The following is a 16,658-nucleotide window of genomic DNA, read 5'->3' on the forward strand; positions in this document are numbered from 1 at the left end:
CTTAGGTTTCTTACATCTTCTCCTTTCTTGTCCTCTGTCACAGCATCTCTGCCTATTTCTTCCACCTGCCTTGCTACAAGATTCTACCTTCCTGTTCTTACTCCAAGATCATTGAAGGGACTTCCCTGGTGATGCAGTGGTTAAGAATCCTCCTGCCAGTGCAGGGGACACGGGTTCGAGCCCTGGTCCAGGAAGATCCCACATGCCACAAAGCAACTAAGCCCATGTGCCACAACTGCTGAGCCCACGGCCACAACTACTGAAGCCCGTGCACCTAGAGCCCGTGCTCAGCAACAAGAGAAGGCACCACAATGAAAGGCCTGTGCACCGCAATGAAGAGTAGCCCCTGCTCGCCGCAACTAGAGAAAGCCTGCACACAGCAATGAAGACCCACTGCAGCCAAAAATAAATTTATTTTTTTAAAAAAAGAAAAATGATCTTTGAATTCAGCAGCCTTCTAACTAGTGCATCTTCCTGCTTCGTTGGGAAATAGTGATTTCCCTTCCTGACATTTAACCCCACGTTAAATGCTGTACCCACATCATAACCTGATCTCTGTGTGTTTATATGGTTTCTTAGCTTCTTGCTATAGATTAAATGTTGGGGTCCCCCCAATCATGTGTTGAAACCCTAACCACAAGGTGATGGTATTAGGAGGTGGGATCTTTGAGAGGTGATTAGGTCATGAGGACCCAGATAGAGCTCTTGTCCCTTATCCCATGTGAAGTGGGGGCTAGAAGGCTCTGTCTATGAGGAAGCAGGCCCTCACCAGGCACCAAATCTACTAGCGTCTTGATCATGGACTTCTTAGCCTCTGGAACCATGAGAAGTAAATTTCTGTCGTTTATAAGCCACCCAGTCTATGGTATTTTTTATAGCAGCTCAAATGGACTAAGACTTCTCTTTGCCCCAGTCTGGAATTCTCCAGAGGTTCTGTTTTCTTTATTCCCTCTCCCACAATTTGAACTCATCAGGAAGCCGTGTCTCACTCTATCATATATCCTCATTTCCTCCACCTCTCTCCATCACCTTTGCTCCTTCAGACCACTTCTCATAGTTTGTAGCTTCTTCCTTTTTTTCTTTGCTTGATTGTTTTTTAAATTAATTTATTTATGGAAGTATAGTTAATTTACAGTGTTGTGTTACTTTCAAGTGTTCAGCAAAGTGATTCTTTTATATATATATATATTTCTTTTTCAGGTTCTTTTCCATTATAGGTTATTACAAGATGCTGAGTATAATTCTCTGTGCTGTATGGTAAGTCCTTTTTATTTATTTTATATATAGTAGTGTGTATATGTTAACCTGAAACTTCTAATTTATCCCTCCCCTGGCTTTTCCCTTTGGTAACCATAAGTTTGTTTTCTATGTCTGTGAGTCTATTTGTTTTGTAAATAAGTTCATTTGTATCATTTTTTTAGATTCCTCATATAAGTGATATGATATCTGTCTCTGACTTGCTTCACTTAATATGATAATCTATAGGTCCATCCATTTATTATTTATTTATTTATTATTATTTCATTTTTGCTAACCAGGATGTCAACACAAGTGAGAAGAAAGAATATGTTCGTGTGTCCCCAACACCAGCACTATGGCCAGTACATAATAGGCATTTAACAAGGATTTACTGAATGAAAGAAAGCAGCCCTTGTAATTTTTTATTTTTAAATATTTATTTATTTGGCTGTGCCGGGTCTTAGTTGTGGCACATGGGATCTTCATTGCCAAGTGCGCAATCTTTTAGTTGCAGCATGCGGGCTCTTAGTTACAGCATACAGGATGTAGTTCCCTGACCAGGGATCCAACCTTGGCCCCCTGCATTGGGAGTGCAGTGTCTTAATTACTGGACCAACAGGGAAGTCCCAGCCCTTGTAATTTTGGATCAGGTTTTCCTATCACCTCAATTTTCTCTTCTAACAGTGACTTTCTTGTTTTTTTTTTTAGTACATTTGCACATTTTGCAAGGCAGTATTTAGAAAGCAGCCAGATCTATATTTATTCATTGTGAATTACCTCAACTTGTTTGTACACTTTCTGCTTTTGCGACTTGATTTTTGTGTATTGTGGTTTTCCCAATGTCTAAGAAACAAGGAACATTTTTTTTATTTTATTGAAGTATAGTTGATTTACAATGTTGTGTTAATTTCTGCTGTACAGCAAAGTGATTCAGTTATACATGTATATGCATTCTTTTTCATATTCTTTTACATTATGGCTTATCACAGTATTATAAGGAACATTATTAAAGATTCTTTTGTACTGAGATCATGCAACCAACACTAAAGATTTGATCCACACCTAAGCATTCATGTTCTCATCTTTTCTAGAAGTCAAGCAAGTTGATGATCAACTGCAGGAACACTTGCATAACCAATGATGCCTAAAGCGGACGGAACAATGCCACGAACATCATGCCTTTGAAAATACTGTTCATCCAGCCCAAAAGCATTTTCCTTTAAGACAAAATCATGGAAATTCTGCAAATTTAAATGTAGTAAAATCAGAACAGAAGCTATGAAATAAAGAACCCTGTGGGGTGTAACAGAGATGGGAAATCCTCTCTTTATAAAGGATGAGCAAATTCATACTAAAACTGCCTGAAATTGGAAAACTCAGCAGCACTAAGGCTCTGTTCATTAAGCATCAGAGAGATCGCAGAGTTAAGAAATCCCATGTATGCAGTGAATATGGGAAATCCTTCATCAGGAAGTCTCGGCTCATTAAACATCAAAGAATTCACCTGGGAGAGAGACCCCCATGGATGCAGCATACGTGGGAAAGCACATACCACAAAGTCCAGGCTCACCAAACACCAGAAAATCCATACAGGAGAGAAACCTTACATATATGCTAAATGTGGCAAAGCCTTCCTCATTGAATCATGTATCATTTTACCTCAGAAAACTCAGACTGGAGAGAAACCCTCTACATGTAGATTGTGGAAATGGTTTCATCCCGAAGGTCAGTTTCATTGTACATTGGAACAAAGTATAGGAGATGAAAAGTGGTAAGATCCCCTTGGGATGTACTCGAGAAGAAACCTTGTATTTATTTGTTCACAGGCCTATCACCTTTGAGAGTTACCATCACTTCAAAGATTCCATCCCCCCCCCCAAAAAAAAGATTCCATCCCCTCTGTGACCTGTTCAATTAGACATGTGATTTTCCTTATCTTTTTCATTCCTTCTTACTCTTATGAGCAGAGCTCTTATCCCCTCTTCTTATCCAGAGTCTTTCCCTTGATCTATTAAACATATCCTGCTAAAAAATCTTGAGTCCTGCTTAAAGAACAAGAAATGGAAATTTGCTATGCAGTAGCTGTCCTACATTTCCATTGCAAACCCTGGATTATCGGGTAAATTTACTCCAACATAATATTTTTAAACACCTAAATTGGCCATCTAATATTTATTCAATCCTGTAATGTAGTCATTAGATAATTGAGAACAGGAAAATTTCATGATTGATTTGCATTTTACAAGGATCGCCTTGCCTGTTCTATGAAGATGAGATCATATGGGTCAAGGATATAAGCAGGGACAATTCTAGTATCTCAGGTGAGAGATTGGACCAGCATGGTAATGACGGTCCAGTGAGAGAAAATGAAACTGACTTCCTGCTTTGACCTTTCATTATATGACTTTTATCAGGTGCTTTCTGAGACTTACAAGGTCCTATGGAGTTGAACGTAATTGAAGAAAGTAGGTGAACTTTGCATCTGTGCCACAGCCTGTGTTCTCAAGATCTGTTTCCCCAGGGTGAATGAGCATTCTAGCTCAGGGCTGGGGTGAGAGGAGGAAGAGAATATGAGCTGGAGCAGGGCTAGAAATGGGTAGCAGGCCTGTAAATGTCTGGCAAAAACTTCTTGGTGACCTGATGAAGACACATAGGACTGTGGGAAAACCAGTTCTTTGAGGTCATTTTATTTTTTGCACACAAATGTTCGTAGAAGTTCCACTGGCAGTATCCAAAAAACTGGAAACAATGCAAAGGTTCACCAACTGGTGAATGATTAAATTTTGGAATATCCAACAATGAATACTAAAGCAGCAAAAAAGGAACGAACTATTGATACTTTTAAAATGATGAATTTCAGGACTTCCCTGGTGGCACAGTGGATAAGACTCAGCCCTCCCAATACAAGGGGCCCGCGTTCCATCCCTGGTCAGGGAACTAGATCCCACATGCATGTCACAACTAAGAGTTCGCATGACACAACTAAGGAGCCCGCCTGCCGCAACTAAGGAACCTGTGAGCCACAACCAAATAAATAAATATATTTTTTAAAAATGATGAATTTCAAAACAGTCGTGCTACGTGAAAGAAGCCATCACAGACACTACTAATTTTATGACAAGGACGCAGACTAATCTGTAGTGACAGAAGGCGGCCCAGTGCTGCCCAGGTTGGGCTGGGTAAGGAGCACGGGTGGGAAGAGGCTCACAACGTCCACCGTTTCCGCTCACTTTGTGATCGCTGCATCCCCCGTACTGTCACTTTTCCAAACCTTGGTCTTAACCAAACACTTCCATCTGCCAGTTCCACGCCGAGCTCCGCAGACAGCATTTGCCCCGCAGTACGGACACCGAATCTCCTCTAAGAGGGCGGCGTCCACGGTGCTCCTGCCCAACGGCTCAAACCCGAAACGGCTACAGCGCGCCGCCAGGGTTTTTTTTGCCAAGCACGCTTAAGTTTTCATACGGCCTCTAAATCTTTTCGCAATTAAACCAGTTATCGAGGTGTCCAGAAGCAATTTTAACTTCCCACGCAGCCGAGACGTCACAGCCGCTCAGAATGTACTGCGCCCTTTCGGTCTTGATGGGCTCCGGCCTTTGAAAAATTTGCGCCGTTCACCGTCCACAAGCGGGCCCTGTCCATTCAAATGAATTTACCCCCACGTCATGTTTGCTTTGTATGAGCTCGAGCCTCTTAAAATCTCCCCATTTTCCTTTAAGGGGCTGAGGTACCAGGAAATAGGAGAGTTTTCAGCCGTGGTCTCTCAGCGGCCGCCACGCCTTCTGTACGTCAGGTGCGCAAAGATGGCGACCCCAGGGCGCCGAGTCTGTGGTGGCGGCGCGGACGTATTACCTCATAAGGAAAAGCCGGAAACCCCCAATCCGTTCACCATAGAAACGCGGTAAAAACGCCGCTGACCCTTGTCGGTTGGTCTCGGGAGAGGGGGCTGGGCGAGGGGACCAGAAGTAAAAGGAGTTCGGGGAATAAAGTTAGGCCCTGAAGAGGTCGCTGCAGGTTCAGGAGAGAACCAGGTGGGTATGTGGGTCTGGCTGTAGAAAAGGCAGGGATGGGGGCGGTCTGTCGGCCTTTAGGTGGGCTGTGGCTCCTTTGAGTCTGGGAAGGTGGCGCAAGGGTGGATGGTGGTTTGGTTTTGTTTTTGAAGGGAGCATGGAGGAGTCAGTACAATGTCTATGATCGGGGTGTCTTTGGGGTCAATCATGGGGGGCTCTGGTCATCAGCGATTAAAGGTCTGAACAGATCAACTACCGAGAGTCCTGAGGTCAGGGTTTAAGGTCTTCGGGGGTGATTGACAACTGGTGGCGTGGGGTTCGTCAATGAATGCGGAGACTTGTTCGGGTTCTCGGATAATTTGGAGCTCAAAGGTCGAGGAACCGTTAATGGAGGTCAGTGTACGTGTGTATCTGACCTGGTTTGGTATTAATCCGGTGGGGTAATGGTCACTGTCTTTCGTGCAGGGATGTGTGACAGCAGAAGGCTCGGAGGCTCAGGAGCCCTGGTAGGTGCGTGTGTTGAGCCCAGACTTTGGCTGCTGGGACAGACTTGGTGAACGTTAGTTAACGTTCCCTGAAAGCTTCAGGTCCAAGTCCCTGCCCCACCACAAAATTTCTAATCCCTTTTGGCTCCCTACAGCACCCCTTCCTTTTGAACCCAAAGAAATGAAAGTTTGGGGGAAGAACAATTCAGCATATTTCAATTTAGTAATCTTTTAATTTAAGTTTTGTTTTTATCACTCCTCCTGCAGGTTGACTGCATATTTCTTTTCAGGTTCTATATGTGAATATTTAAAGACTGCTCCTTTCCCAGTATTTATATTTTTGAATTGTTTTTTAAATTTGTATTTATGGCTTATATTCCTTTTCTCTCTCTTCTTTTTTTGATGTGTTCATTGTCCCTCATATTAAAATGTGTATGTAAACAGGGGATATGAAGACTTTTTTTTTTTTTTTTTTGGTACGCGGGTCTCTCACTGTTGTGGCCTCTCCCGCTGCGGAGCACAGGCTCTGGACGCGCAGACTCAGCGGCCATGGCTCAGGGGCCCAGCCGCTCCGCGGCATGTGGGATCTTCCCGGACCAGGGCACGAACCCATGTCCCCTGCATCGGCAGGCGGACTCTCAAACACTGCGCCACCAGGGAAGGCCCTATATGAAGACTTTTAAAGAGGCTTGAGGGCATCAAAGTTTAAAGGAAATATTTACAATTTCTCACTGCCTAGATGGCCTCATTTCTATAATTGTCTGAAAATTACCTGCCACTGAAATATAGTACTGTGCTTATTCTCCTTTGCCACTTTCCCTTTCAATTTCTGCTACTTCCATATATTCAGGGAGTTAGGTTTCATTGGCCCAAGGTGTACAATTATCTGGGGAATCAAATGAAGAGACAGAAATATTGGGGACCACGTGTTAAGGTGAGTGCACAGGAAGAAGGAATACAATTCCAGAAGTAATTTTGCTTTTCAACCCACAGGTGCTAACAAGAGACAAGATATGAATGAAGAAAGAGGAGTTTCCAGGACCTAGATATTGTTATTTCTAGGGATACTTTGGCGACGGTTATATCTAACCAGAAATTTTGGTATATCCAGAAGAGACAAAGACAGAGCCTCTGCATTGCCAGCTATTTTCAGAGAACAGAAGAAAATGATCCAGGCCCAGGTGACTCATGTCTTGTTTTATTCTCTCCTTTATTCCTGAATGGATTTGTAGAGGCCTGTAAAAAAAAAAAAATCAGTTCAGTATCTAGAGAGAAATAAATTTTGTAGATAAACTCCAACGCCATGGCAAAGTAGGATCAAGAACATAGTGTTTATATGATTCCTAGTAAATGACTAGTGTTGGAACATAATGTGTAACTGTTACTGTCTCTGTGTGTGTGCCGTGCCTATTTATAAATGCATGTGGGTTCATGTACATATCTGTGTACATAAATACGTCTGTTATGTTTTGTGCATCAGTGGAATTATACTCTAAAGAACATCCCTTTGGCCTGAGATAGTATAATTTAAGCATCTAATAGAATAATGACTGCAACTGTTTTGTGAATATTAGCTGTATAAAATTCCATTCATCTATAATTGTACTCAAAGAAATAAGTCAAACTATGCAAAGCATTTAGATGAGTGTCTGTTACCAAAAGTCAGGTCTGGCTGCTTGCTGCTTGAACGCCAATAACTCGAGAGGCAAGGTTGGTGGAAAGGAAAGTTTGTTTTATTCCAGAGGCTGGCAACTGGGGGAAGAGGGTGTACTCGTGTCCAGAGGCCAACTCCCCACTGCCAGTCAGTGGGCCAGAGCTTTTAAAGGGGAGTTTCAGGGCTGTATAGGCAGAGGGAGGGGGCTACATGCAGAAACAGCATAGTCAACTCTGGCCGCCATCTTGAAATCGGTCATGCCATGGTCTGATCAGCGTCATCTTGATTGTGGTGAGTACAGTTCATCTTTAGTTCCACGGTCGGTTTGTTCCCATTCCTTGAAGCCAGTTCTCGGAACTTTGGCAGCTTATGTCATGGCTACAGTCTGGTCGTCATGTAGTTAACTTCTTCCAACTGGTGAGGGTTTCAGTATCTACAAAACAGCTCAAAGGATATGGCTTAGAATATTATCTATAGCCCTGGAAGAGGAACTAAAGGTCCTTGACTTTGTTTAATGACTAAGCTATTATTATTTGGTCTTGTTGGACTGTTTTCCTTTGTGTCTGCATTTTCTCACTTCTCTGATTAAATTTATTCTTTAAAGTTTTTCTGCAGACAAAAGGCAGGCTGAGGACATGGTGGTGTGTGGTGTGTGTGTGTGTGTGTGTGTGTGTGTGTCTATCTGTCCTGGGGAGGCCCCCTAGGGTCCTGCTCCTTTTCATGCCTGCTACATAGTAAGTGATGTGTGAGATCATCCATGCCTTAAATCTTTGCCAGTACTTAATAATAGGACATTATCAAATTGTATAATTTCATCAATCTGGATGGTCCAATGTTTATTCTTTTACCTTATTTTGCATTTACCTCATCATAGGTAAGGTTGAAATCCATGTTGTATATTTATTGGCCAGTTGGACTCTTTTTCTCTTGTGATATGCCTGTCCTTATCATTTTTACATTAACAAAATGATTTTTTTTCTTACTGATTAATAGGAGTCATGCCTATCCACTACATATTGATTCTTTCTTTTGTTTATAAAAAATATTTTCCCAGCTTGTCACTTTTCTTTCAGCTTTATCCACGGTAACTTTTTCAATGCAGACATTTTAATTTTTCCTCTTATAAAGTTTGCTACTTATTTTCTTTTATGGTTTTTGGTTTGTGACATGAACATAATTCATATTTGTCTCTATTCCTTTCACAGATTCTTTTGTTTTATGGCTAGGACTCTAAACAGGAGACAAACTATTTTTCTTTCTTTTTTTTTTTTTTTTTTTTTTTTTTTTGCGTTACTTGGGCCTCTCACTGTTGTGGCCTCTCCTGTTGCGGAGCACAGGCTCCGGACGCGCAGGCTCAGCGGCCATGGCTCACGGGCCCAGCCGCTCCGCGGCATGTGGGATCTTCCCAGATCGGGGCACGAACCCGTGTCCCCTGCATCGGCAGGCGGACTCTCAACCACTGCGCCACCAGGGAAGCCCGACAAACTATTTTTGAGTGTGAAATTAGGTAGGAACCTAAGGTTTTGTTTTTCCAAATGGATCTACATCTCACGTGAAAAAATTCAGAAGGTGGTAAGATCAGCAGTGTTAAGAATTTGCCACCTCTTTTAAAAAAGAAAAAGAAAATAATTTGCTCAACCAAGTAACTCTCTTCTCTATGATGTAATCTCTGCAAGAACACAGGGGTGGATTATCCCATCAGATTTCCCCTCATCTGGCAGCTCGGTTGACAAGCAGGTCTCATTTCATTCCCTGGTGGCATTTGGGCCTCGGCTGCATGGCCACAGGATCAGGACAATGAAGACATTCCACACTGCTGAACTGTAGTTATCCAGAACACTTCTAACACCAAATGTAGGGGTATTTTCCTCACACCTCCTAATTCTGTGACTCTCCAGACACCAACTGGGTGTCCTACAATTCAACTCAATCCTGCCACTAACTACCTGGAGTTAGCATCAGATCCCACAAGGTAAGAGCTCAGTCCCACAAGACTGCCCCCACTTTAGGTGCCTGTCAAGAGTCCCAGGCTGTTACCTAAGCTTCTGATGACGAGCTCTAAATCCGGGGGTACCCACAACCCCCTGCTGAGGTTTGGTAATTCACTAGAATGACTCACAGAACTCAGGAAAGCTCTTTACGTATATTCACTGGTTTATTCTAAAGGCTACAACTCAGGAATAGCCAGATGGAAGAGATGCATAGCACGAGGTATGGGGGAAGGGGCACGGAAGTTCCTCCCTGGGAGCACAACCCTGCCAGAACCTCTTATGTGTTCACCAACCCGGAAGCTCTCTGAACCTGATGTTTTAAGGGTTTTTATGGTGGTTTTCTGATGTAGGCACAAATTGATTAAATCACTGGCTATTAGGGACTGAACTCAACCCCCAATGCCAGTTCCCTCCCTGGAGGCTGGGGGTCTTTCTGGGGACCAGGCACCAGTCATCTCATGAGCACACAAAAGATACTCTTATCACCCTAGAGAGCCCACGGTTTTTTGGAACTGTGTTCCAGGAACCAGGGGCAAAGACCAAATATATATTCATCACAACATTTTTCTGGCTTCTGTTGTTTTCATTTCGTCAATTTTGTCTTTCTTTTGATGGTAATGAGTCTTCTCTTTTCTTTTTCTTTTTTTAATCCTTTCCTCATCATTTCTTTTTTTAAAATTTATTTAATTTATTTATTTTTGGTTGCATCAGGTCTTTATTGCTGCGCACGGGCTTTCTCTAGTTGCAGCGAGTGGGGGCTACTCTTCATTGCGGCACGCGGGCTTCTCATTGCAGTGCCTTCTCTTGTGGAGCACAGGCTCTAGGCGTGCAGGCTTCAGTAGGTGTAGCACGTGGGCTCAGTAGTTGTGGTTCGCGGGCTCTAGCGTGCAGGATCAGTAGTTGTGGCACACGGGCTTAGTTGCTCCACGGCATGTGGGATCTTCCTGGACCGGGGTTTGAACCCGTGTCCCCTGCATTGGCAGGCGGATTCTTAACCACTGCGCCACCAGGGAAGCCCGAGTCTTTTCTTTCTAGTTGGTTTCCGAATCTGACTTTTGCAAGTGATGTTCTATAGCTTCAGTCTCACTCATCTAGAAGCAGATTTCCTGCTTGGCTTTGCTGGCTGGCTAAGTCTGAGTTACAGGATGTTTAATCAGTTCTAAAATTTTCTTAATTCCTGAGATCTTCATATCACTTCTCTGTTTCTCTATAATCTCTTTCAAAAACTACGTAGAGGCCTATGTTAGACCTCAGTGTATTCTCCATATTTGGTAAACTCTCCTTTATATTTTCTGTCTCTTTCTGCATCTGCTTCATCTTTAGTTATTTTTTCAAATGCATATTCCAGTTCACTCGTTATATTTTCAGTGTATCTAATATGATGTTAGCCTTTTGTGAAATAATAAGAAATATACACATTGGTCTCTGCCCCTAGTTCCTGACATAGAGCTCCTAAAACCCTTATAAATAGGGGTGCTCTGAGAATCTTCTGGTCTTTGACCCCAATTCCTAGCACAGAGTCCCTAAAATCCTTGTAATTTCCTAAATAATAAGAGTACTACGAGCTCCCATACAACTTCACTTATATGTGGGATCTAAAATATGACACAAATGAACTTCTCTACAAAACAGAAACAGAATCACAGACATAGAGAACAGACTTATGGTTTCCAAGGGAGACTGGGGGTGATGGAGGGATGGAGTAGGAGTGTGGGATTAGCAGATGAAAACTATTCTATTTAGAATGGATAAACAACAAGGTCCTACTGTGTAGCACAGGGAACTATATTCAGTATCCTGTGATAAACCATAATGGAAAAGAATATGCAAAAGAATATATATATAACTGAATCACTTTGCTGTACAGCAGAAATTAACATGACATTGTAAATCAACTATATTTCAATAAAATTTTTTTAAAAAGAGTGCTAAGAGCATATTTTGTTGTAAAATTTGGTCTTTGATCCTGGTTTCTGATACAGAGTTCCTAAATCCCTTGGAATTTCCCGGGTGATAGAAGTGCCTTTCTTTCTAATGAGGCAACACTTGAAGGGCTCCTGAATGGGACCTGTTTACCAGAAAGACCAAGCCATGATCAGAAGCTTGGAACCTTCCATCTCATTCCGCATTATCCACAGAAGAGGGAGGGGCTAGAAATAGAGTTAATGATCAATCATGCCTACGTGATAAAGCCTCCATAAAAATCCCAAAGGTATGGGGTTTAGAGAGCTTCTGGGCTGGCGAACACATGGAGGTGCTGGAGGGGCACCAGGAGAGGGCACAGAAGCTCCAAGCTCCTTTCCACATACCTTGCCTTGAGCAGCTCTTGCATCTGGATGAAATCTGTATCCCTTATCATATGCTTTTATAATAAACTGGTGAACAGTAAGTAAACTCTTTTCCCGAGCTCTCTGGGCTGCTCCAGCAAGTTAATCAAACCCAAGGAGCATTGGAGGTTCACTGGAACCTCCAATCTATAGCTGGTTAGTCGGGAGCACAGGTGGCATCCTGGACTTGCATTTGGCATCTGGAGTGGGGTGGTGGTGAGGTCTCGCGGAACTGGACTCTTACCCTGTGGCATGTGATGCTCTCTTCAGGTCGATCATGTCAGAATTAAATTGTAGGACACACAGCTGGTGTCAGAGAATTTCTTGGTGATGTGTTTAAAGAAACACATCGGAATTGGTGTCAAAATCATAGAAATATGAGCGGGACAGCTTCTTTTATGTTCCTTATGAGTCAGTCAAAGAGAAACACTCGCATTAAACAGGACTCTGGTATTACAGGAAACCCTGTCATTCAAGGATGTGGCTGTGGACTTCACGTGGGAGGAGTGGCAGCTCCTGGCCCCTCCTCAGAAGGACCTGTACCGGGACGTGATGCTGGAGAACTATAGCAACCTGCTGTCTGTGGGTGAGGACGGCTCCCCTGGGTCCCTCAGTGGGTCTCCAGTCAGTGGCCTTTCCTTCCTCAGCTGCTTACACTTGGAAGTCACTGCAGTGCCCTAATGGCAGATTCTCAATCCCTCCTCTGGCTCCTGATAAGAGGGTGTATACACTGTGCCGTGAGTTGTTTTTACTACCAACACAGCTGACACCAAATGTGTGGGGGTTTTTCTATCCCCCAAACCAATTCTCCTACTCTCCAGGTATGGACTGGGTGTCCCGAAACTCAATCCTTTTCTGACACTAACCACCCAGAGTCAGCCTCAGATCCCACAGGCTTACGGACTCAGTCCTGCAGGACTGCCCTCACTTCAGACACTAGTCGAACGGATTGGGTACCCAGGGTACTCACACTTCTGTCCGACTTGACCTTAAATCGGGCATTCCCACTCTCCATCCCTCAGGTTTGGTAATTTGCTAGAACGGCTCACAGAACTCAGGAAAGCACTTTGCTTACCATTACCAGTTTATTATAAAGGATAATAGCCAAATGGAAGAGATGCCCAGGGTGAGGTATGGGGGAAGGAGTGTGGGCCTTCCATGCCCGCTCCAAGCGTGTCACCTTTGATGTGATCACCAACCCGGGAGCTCCCCCAACCTGGTTTTTTAGGAGTTTTTGTGGCGATTTCATTGTGTAAGCGTGATTTCTTAATTCATTTGCCATGGGTGATTAACTCAATCTCTAGCCCCTTCCCTCCCCATGGAGGGGTTAGGGAGTTAGAGCTGAAATTTCCAACCTTCTACTCATGCCTTGGTCTTTCTGGCAGCCAGCCTCCACCCTGAAGCTCTCTAGGGACCCCCAGCCACCAGTCATCTCATTAGCACACAGAAGACACCCATCACTCTGGACACCAAAGGTGCTAGAAGTTCTTGTGTCAGGAACTGGAACTTAAACCAAATGCTGTAACAGAAGAGGTTCCTGCCAGCCCGTCACATAGGAAATTACAAGGGCTTTATTTTATTTTTATTATTTATTTATTTTAAAATTTTATTTATTTTTGTTTGTGCTGGGTCTTTGTTGCTGCATGCGGGCTTTTCTCTAGTTGCGGCAAGCGGGGGCTACTCTTCGTTGCGGTGCCTGGGTTTCTCATTGCGGTGGCTTCTCTTGTTTTGGAGCACGGGCTCTAGGCACGCAGGCTTAGTAGTTGCACGTGGGCTCTAGGGCACATGGGCTTCAGTAGTTGTGGCTTGCAGGCTCAGTGGTTGTGGTTCATGGGCTCTAGAGGGCAGGCTCAGTAGTTGTGGCACGTGGGCTTAGTTGCTCAACAGCATGTGAGATCTTCCAGGACCAGGGCTCGAACCTGTGTCCCCTGCATTGGCAGGTGGATTCTTAACCACTGTGCCACCAGGGAAGTCCCTATTTTTATTTTTTGGTTGTGCCACGTGCCATATCAGTTCCCTGACCAGGGATCAAACCCACGCCCCCTGCAGTGGAAGTACAGAGTCTTAACCACTGGACCACCAGGGAAGTCCCCACAAGGGCTTTAGAAACTCTGTGCCAGGAACTGGGCGCGGAGACCAAATATATATTATTATATCACAATATCCCATGAGTCTCTCCTGAGTGAAAAACCTCCGCTTGGCAGATGTGAAAAACGGTCCCTCAAGTGTAACATTCTCCCGTCCCCACAGACCCCAGCCCAGTTCAGTGAGTCTCAGTCTTCTATCGTTTCCCATGAACAGGGTATCGGGTCAGCAAACCAGATGCAATGTCCAAGTTGGAACGAGGGGAAGAACCGTGGACAATAGAAGATGAAATCCACAGTCAAACCTGTCCAGGTGAGTGAGGATCAGCTGGGTAACTGCAGACATCATAGTCAGTCAGTGCGAGAAGCCTGGGAGGGCGTCTGAGGATACTGTGCCTCCATGTATCTCTTTCCCCATAAAAGAACTTTTAGGTCTTGAGAGGTAAGTATACCCCTTTTCTCTTCTGAGATCTGTTCCTTGCTGATTTTATTTTACATCTTGATTTTTGTTTGTTTGCCTCGTTTTCGTCTTCCTTGGATTCTGTAACCCTCTCCTTTGAACCCTGTCACAAATCCCTTCCACCTCCCTGGCTATGAAATTCCAGGCCTCGCTCCAAGGAGAGATCTCTGAATTCATCACTGTTTTCTGACTACCGCACTCTCCTGCCCCACTGAGAAAGACAGACTTCCCTTCCTGACATCCAACTGCACCTTGTATTTTGCTCCCTCACAGTAACCTAGTCTATGACTGTGCATCAAGCCGGCTCCTTAGTTTCTCCACCGCACTGCCCCCCACCACCATTCTGAGGTTCTTCAAAGGTATTGCTTTCCATTTTCTCAAAATTTTCCTTCAGTCTCATGAATTAAGCTCTATCTGTTTTCTGGCTGAGACTCCAAATTGCTATCTCCCTTACTATTGTCTATATTGTCTATACTTTGAATTCTAGATGTTCTACATCTTTTACTGGCCTAAGATTTCTGAGTTCCTGTATGAGGCATAGGAATCATCTTCTCTCCACAAAAAAAGCCCTTTCCACCATCCTATTTTAATGTTAGATTCTCTTTTAATATTGCACATCTTGTCCATGCTGGTATTATCTTGAATGTTATTCTCTGCCTATGGAGTTCTCATCTTAGAGGTCTCTGCTGTTGACTGTTTTAACTAGAAAAGACTGTTTTACATCTACATCAGTTCTGCCTAAGTCACAGCTTATGTCTCCTTCAGTTTACTTCCTTCATACATTTGCTATTTCTGATTTTCCTTTGGCTCATCTTAGGTGTTAGCACTGTATTCATTTCCCTAAATCATTTGTTTTTCCCATTATATTCTTGTTTTTTTTTAAGAGCTTTACTGAGATAATTCACATATGCTACAATTTGCCAACTTAAAGCATACAATTCATTGTTTTGTAGTATATTAAGAGAGTTATGTAACCATTACCAACAGCAACTTTGGAAGATTTTCATCACTTTATAAAAGTTTCCTCCTAAGCCTTCAGCCCTAGGCGAGCACTAATCTACTTTCTATCTCTGTAGATTTGCCTGTTCTGGATATTTAATATAAATAGAGTCATAAACTATGTGGTCTATTGTGAAAGACTTCTTTCATTTATCATAATGTTTTTGAAATTCTTCCATAGAAGTTCTAACATGTATCTGTAATTCATTCCTTTTTATTGCCAAATAATATTCCATTGTATGGATATACATTTTATTTACTCATTTATCTATTGATGGACATTTGGGTGGTATCCACTTTTTGGCTTTTTTGAATTATGCTGCTATGAACATTCATGTACAACTTTTTTGTGAACATATGTTTTCATTTTTCTTTGGTATATATCTAGGAGTGGAATTCTTAGGTCATATGGACTCTTGGAAGGGTCCAAATGTGGTGCTTCCAGACTCATGGTCGGCATTATGTCCTCCCAGCCATGATGTGTGATAATACACAGAGTATTGCCAACCAAAGGCTCAGCCTTTGGTATCCAGAGTTTTCATTGGGATTCAATCACGCATTTCGCACATGGAAATATGTCTTTCGCCCCTCCAGAAGTCAGGCTAATACCTATAGTCTCCATTTCCTCCAAAGGTTGTAACTGATATGGTGTGGCCCAAAGCCCATGTCATAAATCACATTGTTAGAGTGTCTGGTGGCCAAAGCCACCAGGCAAACAAAGACACTCCTATCAGGCAGGACATTCCAGGGGCCTAGAGATCACCTCCCAGTAGCCAAGGGCAAGGGCCAGACCTCTCTTTGAGTGAGGTTCAGTCTTCACTGAAGGTAACTGTACAAATGAACAATAAAGGGATTCCTTTAGAAAAACAGAGGAAATAGAGCTTATAGTAATACAGTCAGAGTGGGAATGACAGCATGATATGTACAAGGTTTATCTACATTTTGAATTAGGAAGATGATGCCATGAGTTAGGAATGAAGGCATGAAATAAGAAATGTGCAAGCCCATGGGATTGACTATCAAAAGAGTGGCCTGAAGTCAGGCAAATGAAAGCCAGTGTTAGAAGGTCTCTTCAGGAGGAGGAGTGGAGTGGAAACATGGAATATTCACGGTGATGTACACTTTTCTTGCCAGGATGACTGTTTGGATTTGCTATGTGAGTAATTGAGGTAGCATAGTGGAGGGTTGGTAGGTTTTGTATTTTTATAGCTCTAGCCTGTCTTACCTTTTACCTGGGTGGCAGTAGGATAGCAATAATAAGGAACAGTCAGATGTTCTTAAAAAAAACCTGAAGGTAAAGCTGACACAACCTGGTCTTAAAGGAGGAAGTTGGTCCTTTAGTACAACCTGTTGCCAACCTAGATGCAAATGTAGAATTACTGAAGTAGATGCTGCTGGTGGCAAGTGAA

General features: G+C 43.2%; 1 protein-coding gene across 1 annotated transcript in view; it reads left to right on the top strand.

Annotated features, from left to right (window-relative positions):
- The first annotated feature begins 4,897 nt into the window (after window positions 1–4,897).
- ZNF432 (zinc finger protein 432) overlaps window positions 4,898–16,658 on the top strand; it is a 42,049-nt gene continuing 30,288 nt past the window's right edge. The window contains 4 exon segments of the mRNA XM_027079253.1: window positions 4,898–5,270; window positions 6,728–6,915; window positions 12,166–12,292; window positions 14,008–14,103. Of these exon segments, the coding sequence (XP_026935054.1) occupies window positions 6,901–6,915; window positions 12,166–12,292; window positions 14,008–14,103 (238 nt within the window). The 5' untranslated portion in view covers window positions 4,898–5,270; window positions 6,728–6,900.

This window comes from Aethalodelphis obliquidens, unplaced genomic scaffold (assembly GCF_003676395.1).
Source record: "Aethalodelphis obliquidens isolate GAN/ISIS:26980383/991018 unplaced genomic scaffold, ASM367639v1 scaffold43, whole genome shotgun sequence".
Lineage (NCBI taxonomy): Eukaryota > Metazoa > Chordata > Mammalia > Artiodactyla > Delphinidae > Aethalodelphis > Aethalodelphis obliquidens.